The 17,879-nt window shown below is 42.8% G+C and overlaps 1 protein-coding gene across 9 annotated transcripts in view; it reads left to right on the forward strand.

Annotated features, from left to right (window-relative positions):
• LOC311238592 (globoside alpha-1,3-N-acetylgalactosaminyltransferase 1-like) overlaps nucleotides 1-17,879 on the forward strand; it is a 124,905-nt gene that overhangs the window by 87,826 nt on the left and 19,200 nt on the right. For all 9 annotated transcript variants that reach the window (XM_084326704.1, XM_084326706.1, XM_084326708.1 and 6 more), the window contains one exon: nucleotides 1,951-2,146. In XM_084326704.1, the coding sequence (XP_084182830.1) occupies nucleotides 1,951-2,146 (196 nt within the window). The remainder of the gene's footprint in view (nucleotides 1-1,950; nucleotides 2,147-17,879) is intronic.

Raw genomic sequence — 17,879 nt, forward strand, 5'->3', positions numbered from 1 at the left:
ACACAGTGTTGCAGACATTAGAGTGAGACACACAAACACAGTGTTGCAGACATTAGAGTGAGACACACAAACACAGTGTTGCTGCTGCAGACATTAGAGTGAGACACAAACACAGTGTTGCTGCAGACATTAGAGTGAGACACAAACACAGTGTTGCTGCAGACATTAGAGTGAGACACAAACACAGCGTTGCTGCAGACATTAGAGTGAGACACAAACACAGTGTTGCAGACATTAGAGTGAGAGACAAACACAGTGTTGCAGACATTAGAGTGAGAGACACAAACACAGTGTTGCTGCAGACATTAGAGTGAGACACACAAACACAGTGTTGCTGCAGACATTAGAGTGAGACACAAACACAGTGCTGCAGACATTAGAGTGAGACACAAACACAGTGTTGCAGACATTAGAGTGAGAGACACAAACACAGTGTTGCAGACATTAGAGTGAGACACACAAACACAGTGTTGCTGCTGACATTAGAGTGAGAGACACAAACACAGTATTGCTGCAGACATTAGAGTGAGACACAAACACAGTGTTGCTGCAGACATTAGAGTGAGAGACACAAACACAGTATTGCTGCAGACATTAGAGTGAGACACAAACACAGTATTGCTGCAGACATTAGAGTGAGACACAAACACAGTATTGCTGCAGACATTAGAGTGAGACACAAACACAGTATTGCTGCAGACATTAGAGTGAGACACAAACACAGTGTTGCTGCAGACTGTGCAGAAATTAGCTTGAGTTGAATATGTTCGAGCAAACATGGTTAATATAAACAATGAATGTGAGATAGACTGATGTGAATATGAAAGAGACTGATATGAATATGAAAGAGACTGATGTGAATATGAAATTGACTGATGTGAATATGAAAGAGAATGATGTGAATATAAAATAGACTGTTATGAATATAAAATAGAATGTTATGAATATGAAATAGATTGATATGAATATGAAATAGACTGTTATGAATATGAAATACACTGATATGAATATGAAATATACTGATATGAATATGAAATAGACTGTTATGAATATGAAATACACTGATATGAATAGGAAATAGACTGATGTGAATATGGAATAGACTATGAATATGAAATAGACTGCTATGAATATGAAATAGACTGCTATGAATATGAAATAGACTGACATGAATATGAAATAGACTGATGTGAATATGAAATACACTGCTATGAATGTGAAATACACTGCTATGAATATGAAATACACTGATATGAATATAAAGACCATATCACTGATAAAGCTGATGTGAGTAAAGACCATATCGATGTTGTTTTCGTTTCAGCCATCGATATGTCTCTTTGTGTATCTGAACGTAGTTCTGTTGCAGGAAGTACAATAGGTGGTGGTGGTAGGAGCGATATGAGCTGGATTTAACAAAACAGGAAGTGAAGAGGGTGGCTAAGTGGCGCAGTGGGCAAGGCGCTCACCACTAACGCAGGAGATGCTGGGTTCGAGCCCAGCTCTCGGCGTTGCTTCCGGCTTGGCTGGTCGTTCATACTAATACAATTGGCAGTGTTAGGGGGTGGGAAAGCCAGTGGGTGGGGATTGGACGTTGTGGACAGCGACTCCTACAGGTCGGTTGGTGCGCCTGCGCGGCAGAATCAGGAAGTAACGGGGGCAGCGTGAGCCTCCCACGCGTTACTCCTCGCGTCTGAGAGATTGCGCTGTGCAGGTGAAAAGATGCGACGGCTGCCTCCTCGTGTACCGGAGGGGACACGTGATGCAAGGCTTCGTCCACATTGCAGCCGACCAGTGGGAGGCATGGCCTAACAACGTTCGAGACAGGGGAGGGTAGAATTGGATAACACGAAATTGGGATGGGAGAAAAATAGAAAATGGGGAGAAAAAGTAGATAAAAAAAAAATAACAGGAAGTGAAATTAAAGATATTCTATATTTTGTTGTTTAGCTAACAGTGCTGACGGTTCCGAGCTCCAAACGCTGGCAGGAGATCTCGGCTCGCAGGATGGAGCTCATCCAGACCCTGATAGAGACAGATCTCCGTCACCAAGCCGACTACATATTCTGTCTCGACGTGGACTCCAGGTTCCACGGTCACTGGGGACCAGAGTCGCTGGGAGGACTGGTTGCCGTGGTACACCCAGGTTAGTCTAGACACATACTGTACACCCAGGTTAGTCTAGACACATACTGTACACCCAGGTTAGTCTAGACACATACTGTACACCCAGGTTAGAGTCATACTGTACACCCAGGTTAGTCTAGACACATACTGTACACCCAGGTTAGTCTAGACACATAATGTACACCCAGGTTAGTCTAGAGACATACTGTACACCCAGGTTAGTCTAGAGACATACTGTACACCCAGGTTAGTCTAGACACATACTGTACACCCAGGTTAGTCTAGAGTCATACTGTACACCCAGGTTAGTCTAGACACATACTGTACACCCAGGTTAGTCTAGAGACATAATGTACACCCAGGTTAGTCTAGAGTCATACTGTACACCCAGGTTAGTCTGGAGTCATACTGTACACCCAGGTTAGTCTAGACACATACTGTACACCCAGGTTAGTCTAGACACATACTGTACACCCAGGTTAGTCTAGAGTCATACTGTACACCCAGGTTAGTCTAGAGTCATACTGTACACCCAGGTTAGTCTAGACACATACTGTACACCCAGGTTAGTCTAGAGACATACTGTACACCCAGGTTAGTCTAGAGACATACTGTACACCCAGGTTAGTCTAGACACATACTGTACACCCAGGTTAGTCTAGAGACATACTGTACACCCAGGTTAGTCTAGAGTCATACTGTACACCCAGGTTAGTCTAGACACATACTGTACACCCAGGTTAGTCTAGACACATACTGTACACCCAGGTTAGTCTAGACACATACTGTACACCCAGGTTAGTCTAGAGTCATACTGTACACCCAGGTTAGTCTAGAGTCATACTGTACACCCAGGTTAGTCTAGAGACATACTGTACACCCAGGTTAGTCTAGACACATACTGTACACCCAGGTTAGTCTAGAGACATACTGTACACCCAGGTTAGTCTAGACACATACTGTACACCCAGGTTAGTCTAGAGTCATACTGTACACCCAGGTTAGTCTAGAGTCATACTGTACACCCAGGTTAGTCTAGAGTCATACTGTACACCCAGGTTAGTCTAGAGACATACTGTACACCCAGGTTAGTCTAGAGACATACTGTACACCCAGGTTAGTCTAGAGTCATACTGTACACCCAGGTTAGTCTAGAGTCATACTGTACACCCAGGTTAGTCTAGAGTCATACTGTACACCCAGGTTAGTCTAGAGTCATACTGTACACCCAGGTTAGTCTAGAGTCATACTGTACACCCAGGTTAGTCTAGACACATACTGTACACCCAGGTTAGTCTAGACACATACTGTACACCCAGGTTAGTCTAGAGTCATATTGTACACCCAGGTTAGTCTAGAGTCATACTGTACACCCAGGTTAGTCTAGAGACATACTGTACACCCAGGTTAGTCTAGAGTCATACTGTACACCCAGGTTAGTCTAGAGACATACTGTACACCCAGGTTAGTCTAGAGACATACTGTACACCCAGGTTAGTCTAGAGTCATACTGTACACCCAGGTTAGTCTAGAGTCATACTGTACACCCAGGTTAGTCTAGAGTCATACTGTACACCCAGGTTAGTCTAGAGTCATACTGTACACCCAGGTTAGTCTAGAGTCATACTGTACACCCAGGTTAGTCTAGAGACATACTGTACACCCAGGTTAGTCTAGACACATACTGTACACCCAGGTTAGTCTAGAGACATACTGTACACCCAGGTTAGTCTAGACAGATACTGTACACCCAGGTTAGTCTAGAGACATACTGTACACCCAGGTTAGTCTAGAGACATACTGTACACCCAGGTTAGTCTAGACACATACTGTACACCCAGGTTAGTCTAGAGACATACTGTACACCCAGGTTAGTCTAGACACATACTGTACACCCAGGTTAGTCTAGAGTCATACTGTACACCCAGGTTAGTCTAGACACATACTGTACACCCAGGTTAGTCTAGAGACATACTGTACACCCAGGTTAGTCTAGAGTCATACTGTACACCCAGGTTAGTCTAGAGACATACTGTACACCCAGGTTAGTCTAGAGACATACTGTACACCCAGGTTAGTCTAGAGTCATACTGTACACCCAGGTTAGTCTAGACACATACTGTACACCCAGGTTAGTCTAGAGTCATACTGTACACCCAGGTTAGTCTAGACACATACTGTACACCCAGGTTAGTCTAGAGACATACTGTACACCCAGGTTAGTCTAGACACATACTGTACACCCAGGTTAGTCTAGAGACATACTGTACACCCAGGTTAGTCTAGAGACATACTGTACACCCAGGTTAGTCTAGACACATACTGTACACCCAGGTTAGTCTAGAGACATACTGTACACCCAGGTTAGTCTAGAGTCATACTGTACACCCAGGTTAGTCTAGAGACATACTGTACACCCAGGTTAGTCTAGAGTCATACTGTACACCCAGGTTAGTCTAGAGTCATACTGTACACCCAGGTTAGTCTAGACACATACTGTACACCCAGGTTAGTCTAGAGACATACTGTACACCCAGGTTAGTCTAGAGTCATACTGTACACCCAGGTTAGTCTAGAGTCATACTGTACACCCAGGTTAGTCTAGAGTCATACTGTACACCCAGGTTAGTCTAGAGTCATACTGTACACCCAGGTTAGTCTAGAGTCATACTGTACACCCAGGTTAGTCTAGAGTCATACTGTACACCCAGGTTAGTCTAGAGTCATACTGTACACCCAGGTTAGTCTAGAGACATACTGTACACCCAGGTTAGTCTAGAGTCATACTGTACACCCAGGTTAGTCTAGACACATACTGTACACCCAGGTTAGTCTAGAGACATACTGTACACCCAGGTTAGTCTAGACACATACTGTACACCCAGGTTAGTCTAGACACATACTGTACACCCAGGTTAGTCTAGACACATACTGTACACCCAGGTTAGTCTAGACACATACTGTACACCCAGGTTAGTCTAGACACATACTGTACACCCAGGTTAGTCTAGACACATACTGTACACCCAGGTTAGTCTAGACACATACTGTACACCCAGGTTAGTCTAGAGTCATACTGTACACCCAGGTTAGTCTAGACACATACTGTACACCCAGGTTAGTCTAGAGACATACTGTACACCCAGGTTAGTCTAGACACATAATGTACACCCAGGTTAGTCTAGAGTCATACTGTACACCCAGGTTAGTCTAGACACATACTGTACACCCAGGTTAGTCTAGACACATACTGTACACCCAGGTTAGTCTAGAGTCATACTGTACACCCAGGTTAGTCTAGAGTCATACTGTACACCCAGGTTAGTCTAGACACATACTGTACACCCAGGTTAGTCTAGAGTCATACTGTACACCCAGGTTAGTCTAGAGTCATACTGTACACCCAGGTTAGTCTAGACACATACTGTACACCCAGGTTAGTCTAGAGACATACTGTACACCCAGGTTAGTCTAGAGACATACTGTACACCCAGGTTAGTCTAGAGTCATACTGTACACCCAGGTTAGTCTAGAGTCATACTGTACACCCAGGTTAGTCTAGAGTCATACTGTACACCCAGGTTAGTCTATAGTCATACTGTACACCCAGGTTAGTCTAGAGACATACTGTACACCCAGGTTAGTCTAGACACATACTGTACACCAGGGTTAGAAATTAACATTTTTTTTCAAGGGCTTTTTTTGCTTTTGCCCCCCTTAATTGATTTTCGGGGGCTTTTTTTTGTATTTCGGGGGCACTGAATTTTTATGATGAAAATTAACATAAGGATTATAAAACATTGTTGACACTTTTTTTTACAGTCTTCGTCCCTATGTTTGATAATGTAATGTTAATGTCTCCATATATAGGGCTCTACGCTAACCTTTTTCCCAAGGAGCACATGTGCTCCTAAATAAAATGTTAATAAATAAAATCTAAATAAAAATTTAGGAGCACACAAAGAAATTTAGGAGCACAGTGAAAATTGTTCAAGTAACAGAGTTTATTAACTATTTATCTCATGCATTATTATACTGTGCGTGTGCACACTATGAATTGAAAATGGGGGACCCTGATGTAAACAAGACGAAAGTCTTTCTCTGGTCTGCATCCCCTTAACTTGTGTGTATTGAGCTGTACTGTATTGTACCCATTCTGCAATCTGTTAATAAAGTTTTCAATCAATCAAACGCAAAGGATATCGGTTGTCAAGCTGCTTTTGTATGTTGTAAGGTTGTTATGATACCAACATTTTGACTTTGATACAGATAGGAAAGGTAATGGAATATATTATTAGATGACAGAACATTGAAAATTCTTTATACAATTATTTAATTCATTATGAAATAGAAATTCCGTTTTTGGGTGGAACGTTTGTTGCAAGGAGGGAGGAGGCGGGGACCGCTGCGTGTTACACACAACACGGAGAAATTGTCTAGCTGCTTCGGTGCGTCGTTAACGTTAACGTCGGAAGAAATTCCCCACTAAGCCCTAAATTCAGAGCAGAGCAGTATCCTAATGACTTTTATGCTTCAGTCGATAAGGTGTTTTGCGAATTCTGTCAACATACCGTGGGGACTGGACCCGCAAAAACACGTGCGAATATCACTTCAAAAGCCATGTCAGCCGGATTCCTCTCTTTCTCCTCGTCTCTCTTTTGCTCAAAATAAAAATGAATGGGCTTCATGGCTGGCTGATTTTTTTGCGTTGTCTGATTCTGAATGTATAACTTGCCTAAGCCGGTAACGTGACTTTGTTTTCGGGCGCTACTGTGATTGGACGTTTATGCGCCTTGTGTAATGTGGGACTATTATAACAGCGGAGCTGTTTTGTAATCGTCACTCGTCTCGAGTAAATGATTTTTCCGGGTGGCGCGCACACACATTATTAGGGCCAAATACAAGGGAAATGCTCGCACTGTAGATCATATATATAATTATATATATAATTAGTAAACTGTCGGGGGCATTTTCTGCCCCCCTTAACTGATATTCGGGGGCATTTTGTCCATTTTCAAGGGCATTTTGCCCCGAGCCCCCGTTAATTTCGAACCCTGCTGTACACCCAGGTTAGTCTAGAGTCATACTGTACACCCAGGTTAGTCTAGAGTCATACTGTACACCCAGGTTAGTCTAGAGTCATACTGTACACCCAGGTTAGTCTAGAGACATACTGTACACCCAGGTTAGTCTAGACACATACTGTACACCCAGGTTAGTCTAGACACATACTGTACACCCAGGTTAGTCTAGAGACATACTGTACACCCAGGTTAGTCTAGAGACATACTGTACACCCAGGTTAGTCTAGAGTCATACTGTACACCCAGGTTAGTCTAGAGTCATACTGTACACCCAGGTTAGTCTAGAGTCATACTGTACACCCAGGTTAGTCTAGAGACATACTGTACACCCAGGTTAGTCTAGACACATACTGTACACCCAGGTTAGTCTAGACACATACTGTACACCCAGGTTAGTCTAGACACATACTGTACACCCAGGTTAGTCTAGAGTCATACTGTACACCCAGGTTAGTCTAGAGACATACTGTACACCCAGGTTAGTCTAGAGTCATACTGTACACCCAGGTTAGTCTAGAGTCATACTGTACACCCAGGTTAGTCTAGACACATACTGTACACCCAGGTTAGTCTAGACACATAATGTACACCCAGGTTAGTCTAGAGTCATACTGTACACCCAGGTTAGTCTAGAGTCATACTGTACACCCAGGTTAGTCTAGACACATACTGTACACCCAGGTTAGTCTAGACACATACTGTACACCCAGGTTAGTCTAGACACATACTGTACACCCAGGTTAGTCTAGAGACATACTGTACACCCAGGTTAGTCTAGAGTCATACTGTACACCCAGGTTAGTCTAGAGTCATACTGTACACCCAGGTTAGTCTAGACACATACTGTACACCCAGGTTAGTCTAGACACATAATGTACACCCAGGTTAGTCTAGAGACATACTGTACACCCAGGTTAGTCTAGAGTCATACTGTACACCCAGGTTAGTCTAGAGACATACTGTACACCCAGGTTAGTCTAGAGTCATACTGTACACCCAGGTTAGTCTAGAGACATACTGTACACCCAGGTTAGTCTAGAGACATACTGTACACCCAGGTTAGTCTAGACACATACTGTACACCCAGGTTAGTCTAGAGTCATACTGTACACCCAGGTTAGTCTAGAGTCATACTGTACACCCAGGTTAGTCTAGACACATACTGTACACCCAGGTTAGTCTAGAGACATACTGTACACCCAGGTTAGTCTAGAGTCATACTGTACACCCAGGTTAGTCTAGAGTCATACTGTACACCCAGGTTAGTCTAGACACATAATGTACACCCAGGTTAGTCTAGAGTCATACTGTACACCCAGGTTAGTCTAGACACATAATGTACACCCAGGTTAGTCTAGAGTCATACTGTACACCCAGGTTAGTCTAGAGTCATACTGTACACCCAGGTTAGTCTAGAGACATACTGTACACCCAGGTTAGTCTAGAGTCATACTGTACACCCAGGTTAGTCTAGAGACATACTGTACACCCAGGTTAGTCTAGACACATACTGTACACCCAGGTTAGTCTAGAGTCATACTGTACACCCAGGTTAGTCTAGAGACATAATGTACACCCAGGTTAGTCTAGAGTCATACTGTACACCCAGGTTAGTCTAGAGTCATACTGTACACCCAGGTTAGTCTAGAGTCATACTGTACACCCAGGTTAGTCTAGAGACATACTGTACACCCAGGTTAGTCTAGAGACATACTGTACACCCAGGTTAGTCTAGAGACATACTGTACACCCAGGTTAGTCTAGAGTCATACTGTACACCCAGGTTAGTCTAGACACATACTGTACACCCAGGTTAGTCTAGACACATACTGTACACCCAGGTTAGTCTAGACACATACTGTACACCCAGGTTAGTCTAGAGTCATACTGTACACCCAGGTTAGTCTAGACACATACTGTACACCCAGGTTAGTCTAGAGACATACTGTACACCCAGGTTAGTCTAGAGTCATACTGTACACCCAGGTTAGTCTAGAGTCATACTGTACACCCAGGTTAGTCTAGAGTCATACTGTACACCCAGGTTAGTCTAGAGACATACTGTACACCCAGGTTAGTCTAGACACATACTGTACACCCAGGTTAGTCTAGAGTCATACTGTACACCCAGGTTAGTCTAGAGACATACTGTACACCCAGGTTAGTCTAGAGACATACTGTACACCCAGGTTAGTCTAGAGTCATACTGTACACCCAGGTTAGTCTAGAGTCATACTGTACACCCAGGTTAGTCTAGACACATACTGTACACCCAGGTTAGTCTAGAGTCATACTGTACACCCAGGTTAGTCTAGAGACATACTGTACACCCAGGTTAGTCTAGAGTCATACTGTACACCCAGGTTAGTCTAGACACATACTGTACACCCAGGTTAGTCTAGACACATACTGTACACCCAGGTTAGTCTAGAGTCATACTGTACACCCAGGTTAGTCTAGAGTCATACTGTACACCCAGGTTAGTCTAGAGTCATACTGTACACCCAGGTTAGTCTAGACACATACTGTACACCCAGGTTAGTCTAGACACATACTGTACACCCAGGTTAGTCTAGAGACATACTGTACACCCAGGTTAGTCTAGACACATACTGTACACCCAGGTTAGTCTAGAGTCATACTGTACACCCAGGTTAGTCTAGACACATACTGTACACCCAGGTTAGTCTAGACACATACTGTACACCCAGGTTAGTCTAGAGTCATACTGTACACCCAGGTTAGTCTAGAGTCATACTGTACACCCAGGTTAGTCTAGAGTCATACTGTACACCCAGGTTAGTCTAGACACATACTGTACACCCAGGTTAGTCTAGAGTCATACTGTACACCCAGGTTAGTCTAGAGACATACTGTACACCCAGGTTAGTCTAGAGACATACTGTACACCCAGGTTAGTCTAGAGACATACTGTACACCCAGGTTAGTCTAGAGACATACTGTACACCCAGGTTAGTCTAGAGTCATACTGTACACCCAGGTTAGTCTAGAGACATACTGTACACCCAGGTTAGTCTAGAGTCATACTGTACACCCAGGTTAGTCTAGAGTCATACTGTACACCCAGGTTAGTCTAGAGACATACTGTACACCCAGGTTAGTCTAGAGACATACTGTACACCCAGGTTAGTCTAGAGACATACTGTACACCCAGGTTAGTCTAGAGTCATACTGTACACCCAGGTTAGTCTAGAGTCATACTGTACACCCAGGTTAGTCTAGACACATACTGTACACCCAGGTTAGTCTAGAGTCATACTGTACACCCAGGTTAGTCTAGACACATACTGTACACCCAGGTTAGTCTAGACACATACTGTACACCCAGGTTAGTCTAGACACATACTGTACACCCAGGTTAGTCTAGAGTCATACTGTACACCCAGGTTAGTCTAGACACATACTGTACACCCAGGTTAGTCTAGAGTCATACTGTACACCCAGGTTAGTCTAGAGTCATACTGTACACCCAGGTTAGTCTAGACACATACTGTACACCCAGGTTAGTCTAGACACATACTGTACACCCAGGTTAGTCTAGAGTCATACTGTACACCCAGGTTAGTCTAGAGACATACTGTACACCCAGGTTAGTCTAGAGTCATACTGTACACCCAGGTTAGTCTAGAGTCATACTGTACACCCAGGTTAGTCTAGACACATACTGTACACCCAGGTTAGTCTAGACACATACTGTACACCCAGGTTAGTCTAGACACATACTGTACACCCAGGTTAGTCTAGAGTCATACTGTACACCCAGGTTAGTCTAGACACATACTGTACACCCAGGTTAGTCTAGAGTCATACTGTACACCCAGGTTAGTCTAGAGTCATACTGTACACCCAGGTTAGTCTAGACACATACTGTACACCCAGGTTAGTCTAGACACATACTGTACACCCAGGTTAGTCTAGACACATACTGTACACCCAGGTTAGTCTAGACACATACTGTACACCCAGGTTAGTCTAGACACATACTGTACACCCAGGTTAGTCTAGAGTCATACTGTACACCCAGGTTAGTCTAGAGTCATACTGTACACCCAGGTTAGTCTAGAGTCATACTGTACACCCAGGTTAGTCTAGAGTCATACTGTACACCCAGGTTAGTCTAGAGTCATACTGTACACCCAGGTTAGTCTAGACACATACTGTACACCCAGGTTAGTCTAGAGACATACTGTACACCCAGGTTAGTCTAGAGTCATACTGTACACCCAGGTTAGTCTAGAGTCATACTGTACACCCAGGTTAGTCTAGAGTCTAGAGTCATACTGTACACCCAGGTTAGTCTAGAGACATACTGTACACCCAGGTTAGTCTAGAGACACGATACAAATACAAGATACAAGAGTTTTATTTGTCACGGCATACAGTTATACAGTGAAATGCGGGGGGTCTTGCCCGCAACGATGTGCATAATACAATAGTAATAATATATAATAAGAATCCACTTAAGAGCGACATTGTGCAATAAACAAGTAAACAAGTAGGGTATATCGGTATCTGTACATGAGTTATTTACAGAGCATGGTAGGACATGCTAGGTCCTGTGGTAGTGCAGTACACTGTTAGCTATGGATGAGGCACTGGGTCTTTATGTACACTGCTATACAATGCTATATTATACAATCTCAAGCTCTACTATACTATTCTTAAAGTGACCTTTCCTTCTGTAAAGTGTCCATAAGTGTGAGCGTGTGCAGCATGAGTGTGTGTGTGCTCATGTTAAAGTGGCTGCTAGTGTGTGAGCGTGTACAGTGTGTGTGTTGTGTGTGTGCTCATGTGTGCTTGTGCGTGGAGAGTTCAGTGTTCAAGGCTCTGATGGCCTGGGCAGGGCTTGACATTAACTTTTTGGCTCACTAGCCACTGTGGCTAGTGGTTTTCCAAAGTCACTAGCCACTCAGCATTTTCACCAGCCAAAAATCCCCACACACGCCGATCATAACCCAACAATGGTAATAATGTGATTATTAAAATGGTCAGGTGAAAATGGGCAACGGACTAACTGTTTTCACCACCGTGATGAATGAGAGACCTCCGCCAATGTACAGTTTATATGTCAAATGTATATACACTCTTTTCTGGACACTTTTTGTATCACAAACAGTACTGTATTTGCATATCTGGTATGCCATAAATGTATAGATGTAGCAGTACTGTCTATCTGTATGTTGTGTGTGTCATATATGTTATGATGAATTGAAAATGGGGGACCCTGATGTAAACAAGACAAAAGTATTTCTCTGGTCTGCATCCCTTAACAATTGTATGTATTGAGCTGTACTGTACTGTACCCATACTGCAATCTGTCAATACAGTTTTCATTCATTCAATCAATCAATCAGAGAGAGAGAGAGAGAGAGAGAGAGAGAGAGAGAGAGAGAGAGAGAGAGAGAGAGAGAGACAGAGAGAGACAGAGAGAGGGAGAGAGGGAGAGAGACAGAGACAGAGAGAGAGACAGAGACAGAGACAGAGACAGAGAGAGAGAGAGAGAGAGAGAGAGAGAGAGAGAGAGAGAGAGAGAGAGAGAGAGAGAGAGAGAGAGAGAGAGAGAGAGAGAGAGAAAGAGAGAGAGAGATTTTGATTTTAGAAAAACATTTATTTACATAATTCTCATTACAATGTGTGTGTCAATACAATTAAATAACGAACTACACATTATATCGGGCAACATGAGTCCCCATCACACTTAAAACCACATGAGATCTCACAATAAAAAAAATAAATAAAAAATGCTAAAATACACCTGTCCCTCTGCAACACAACAAAAAAACATTGAAGCTCCACCCAAACAAAAAAAGTATCCATACTTCCATTCAACACATAATATGTCATCAAGAACAACATATGAGCAACCCAAAAGGGTCCCGTCAGTCCATTTGTGTCCGTTTTTATATCCAGTGCATGAAATAGATCCCCTTCATCAGGACCTTCCGTTCCACTGAAATAATCCTGCAACAGGCAGGGTTCGAGTTATCACCTGAGAGCTACACTATGGGGGCCCCCTGAATTGTATTATATAATTTAATTTTTACTATTTCTTTCCTGAAATTGTGGCCGTTTTCGAAGTCATATTTAGAGGAATATCTCATTAGGATTAGAGTCTAATACTAATGAAAACTAATGAAACTGGCCCCTGTAAATGTCCAAACCCCCCCTCCAACTCCCCCTAATGTACAGTTTCCTCCCCCTCGTATGTTTTCTGTTTGGATCTCTGTTTAACAGTACTGTATACAGTATTTGCATATCTTGTATGTCACAAATGTAACAGTAATGTATATCTGTATGTCATGTATGTCATAAATGTCATGATATATATCTGTATATCTGTATGTTGAATGAATGAATGAAAACTTTATTTAACAGATTGCAGAATGGGTACAATACAGTACGGCTCAATACACACAATTGTTAAGGGGATGCAGACCAGAGAAAGACGTTTGTCTTGTTTACATCAGGGTCCCCCATTTTCAATTCATAGTGACATTTATGACATACACAACATACATGACATTTATGGCATAGGGACATACATGACATACAGGTATTTAGTACTGTTACATTTGGGACATATACGATATGCAAATATACAGTACTGTTACCCATAGATCCTGACAGAGTATATACATATGATGGGGAGGGGACTGTACATTAGGAGCGGGTGGGTGGGTGGGAGAGAAATATACATACGTGGGGAGGAGACTGTACATTAGGAGGGGGTGGGTGGGTGGGAGAGAAATATACATACGGTGGGGAGAGAACATGCGGTGGGGAGGAGACTGTCTATAGGAGGGGGTGGGGGTGGGGGGGTTTGGACATTTATGGTGGCCAGTTTCGAATTGCAGACTCCCGTAGGTGCTCTTTAAGAGCGGTTTTGAATGTGGGTAGGGATTCACATTCCTTTACAGCTTTGGGTAGGGCGTTCCACATTGATGTGGCATAATTGCGAAACGTGTTTAGTCCCTTGTTTGAGCCGAATCTGGGTTTAACATGATTTGTTGAGCTTCCTCTGGTGTTGTGGTCGTGGTATTCACTGACCTTTGGGAAGTATTTTGACATGTACATGGGTACCTTGGTCGTGTAGTGTATATTTTTTTTTCTTTTTTTTAACTTAATTTTTTAGCGTTTATCGCTTTTCTGGTCAAGCATGACCGACAGTTGTAGGGTGAAACGGGAGAGAGAGCAGGGGGAGACATTCGGCAAATGACGGCGAGTCCGGGAATCGAACTCGGAGTCAACCAGATCCGTGACGCAGCACGGAGTCCCGCGACGCAGCGCGGTAACATGGTGTGCTACTGGAGCACCCCCGTGTAGTGTATCTTGTAGACCAGGCCCATTGCAAGTTGCTGTACTCTGTCGTCTACTCTAAGCCATCCTAGGTTGTCAAAGTGGGCAGGGGTGAGGTGGGTTCTAGGGGTAAGGTCAAGTAGAAGTCTGACCAGTTTGTTTTGTGATGTTTGTAATCTTGAGGTGCTTTGGTACCATGAGGTGCAAGCATAGTCGTAGTACCCTTGAATGAGTGCTCCTGCCAGAGTCTTCAGGGTATTCTTGTTCACCAGAGAGGAGATCCGGTACAAGAATCTAGTTCGTTGGTTGACTTTTTTTATTACCTTGGATGCCATTTTGTCACAGGAAAGATTTGCCTCTAGGATGGAACCTAGGTATGTAATTTCATCTTTCCTTGTGACAATATTGTCACCCACTGTAACTGAAAAGCCGTCGGTCTTGCTGAGTTTGTTATTTGATCCGAAGAGAATGGACTCTGTTTTACCCAGGTGTTTTACCCAGGTGTAATGATAGTTTGTTATCAGCGAGCCAGGTGCAGATTCTGCCAAGTTCAGAGGGTTTTTTCTACCTGTAACTTGTTCTTGTCAGAGACCAGCAGGGCTGAGTCGTCTGCGAACAAGAACAAGTTGCAGTCACAAGCTGACGACATGTCATTTGCATAAATTAGGAACAGTAGCAGCCCTAGTATGCTTCCTTGTGGAACACCACAGCTCACTGTGAGGGGGGGGATAGAGTACCGTTTACCTCCACCATCTGTTCTCTCCCCTCAAAGTAGGATTGCATCCAGCTCACTGATAAACTATCAAAACCAATTGCTTTTAGCTTGTCAATCAGAATGGAGTGATTGACAGTGTCGAAGGCCTTTTGTAGGTTCAGCATGATGTTGTGCTGGACATGTTGTGTATGTCATAAATGTCATTATGAATTGAAAATGGGGGACCCTGATGTAAACAAGACGAAAGTATTTCTCTGGTCTGCATTCCCTTAACAATTGTGTGTATAGCCGTACTGTATTGTGCCCATTCTGCAATATGTTACAGTTTTCAATCAATCAATCAATCAATCAATCAATCAATCAATCAATCAATCAATCAATCAATCAATCAATCAATCACATCACACAACAGTCTAATTATTAGACTATTGTGTGATGTCATTATTCAGTCTCATTCTCTTAACCATCAATATTTGTTAATTTTCTTACTCACCTCTGATATATAATGCCATATTTACTTATTTGCATTTTGCATCTGATAAAATACAACAATTTAATTTGAAAAAATTAGACCAAATTTATGAACTTGAATGAAAATGTATTTGTCTCTGCACTTATAAATCAAAAACTAACAAAAAATCTAATGGAAGATAAATAGTTGTATGGCACTTAACAGCATTTACCTCAATTTACCTCCTTGGCAAATAACCAGCTGTATTTAGTTTTCCAAAAGGTCCACTGACTCGGTCCCCAGCATTGTGGTGGTTGAGAAGCAGCGCAGTCCAGGTACAGTGGCAGCCGCGGTAACTATTAACAGCCTGGACTTCAGTAGCGCTGCTAGCTGCTGCGCTAACAGCGTTAGTCTTTGGCCTTTTTATAAAGACGAAGCTGTCCAGCCTTGTACAGCCTTGTGGCCGGTTAAGCCTTTTTTTCTGCGGCATGTGGTGTAGGCTACTGTTTACTTTTTACTTGAGTCGCAGTTGCATTTGCAGGACATGACATGACAGGAGTGGACCATGTAGGCCGGGAGCCAGGTCCACCCCTCAGGATGTTTTTTGCTACCTTTTTTTCATCATTATTACCTGTTATCCCATACTTTGGGCCATCACAAGTTCATAATGACCACCCCCAACTCAGCCCCGTTTGGCCTCAGCGGTCCAAAAAACATATTTTTGGTAAAAGCTTCTGCATGGCGAAATTATGTAATTGCAAATATGAGGGTACTGCAACTGCATAAATGGTCAGATTAGTCTGAAACGTTGCATGGTGTATCCTGACACAGTGGAAAGTATCAGAATAATACTCTGGGGCTTACTACCGTTCTATTGTCAAATATCACACTCAGAATACCCCAAAAGACTAAAAGATGTCTGTCCGCCTGACAAATTGTCATCAAAAGTGATCATTTTCAAGTATTTTATTATACATGTTGCTGCCTCACATGGATATGAAAAACTTCCCACATCTATAAGCTTCAATTTAAGTCCAAGATGACCTTTCCATCTAGAAGATTACACCTGATATGACCAACGTTCTCCATTGTACCTCAAATCGAAAAAATAGAACATTCAACCCTTATTTCTTCTTTAAAATTTTTTTTTTTTTGATCAAGTATTTTCTTTTCTTTTCTTTTTTCCAACATGAAACAAAACATATCACAATACAACAACAACAATACATAAAAAGACTTACTCAACACCACATGACAAGACAACTATACAGTGATCATCCTAACATGGACACTCGCTCGTTCTCTTCCCCCCCCCCCTCCCCCCGCTCACCCCAGGACCTCAACATGAGTCACACTCATAATACATCACATCACTCGGCAAAAAAAATAAAAAAAACAAGAATCAAAACAAACATTTCCAAACTTATATGCGTTCCCTCAACTTTGCCACTGTAGCCAACCAAATTACGATATCAGATTCCCTAACCCCTATAACACGTGCCGTGGATATCTCCAAATAGATCACGTCAAGGTAGGTGAGAAACCATACCTTTGGACAGAGTCTATCTGGATGAAACCAACGTGAGGCAATCAATTTTTTTGCGGCTGTGAGGCCGGCCAAAATGAGTTTTTTCACCTGTATAGAGGTCGGTAATTTAGAGAGATCATTCAGTAATAGTACAGAAGGAGATACAGGTATGGTTAGAGAGAAAATGTCTGAGAGCTGATATGTAACATTTTCCCAAAAAATCACAACAGGAGGGCATTCCCAGTACATATGCATAAATGTACCTGTGGCGCCATTTGGACACAAGGTACATAGAGAGTCAGGTCTGAGACCCATTGAATTCAATCGTCTAGGGGTTAAATAAGTCCTGTGAATAAAATTTAGATGAATCTGTTGGTGATCTGGGTTGTGTGAGGATAACCGAACATTTTCCCAGACTGCATCCCAATCAAAATCTACATCCAACTCCGGAACATCCTTTCTCCAAATCGTATCCAGGGGGAGCTCTTTATACGAGGTCATGAGTAAATGGCGATAAAAGTCAGAGACAAAGCCTCTCGATGTCTCCTTGTCATAAAAGAACTTGTGAAAGCGGTGATGCACTAGTGGAGCATCCCATGGCACGCCATGAGCCTTCAGAGCTGCTCTTATTTGTAAAGAAAAGAAAAAGGAGGTTCC

This window comes from Notolepis coatsorum (assembly GCF_963971535.1).
Source record: "Notolepis coatsorum genome assembly, chromosome: 12".
In the NCBI taxonomy this organism is placed as follows: domain Eukaryota; kingdom Metazoa; phylum Chordata; class Actinopteri; order Aulopiformes; family Paralepididae; genus Notolepis; species Notolepis coatsorum.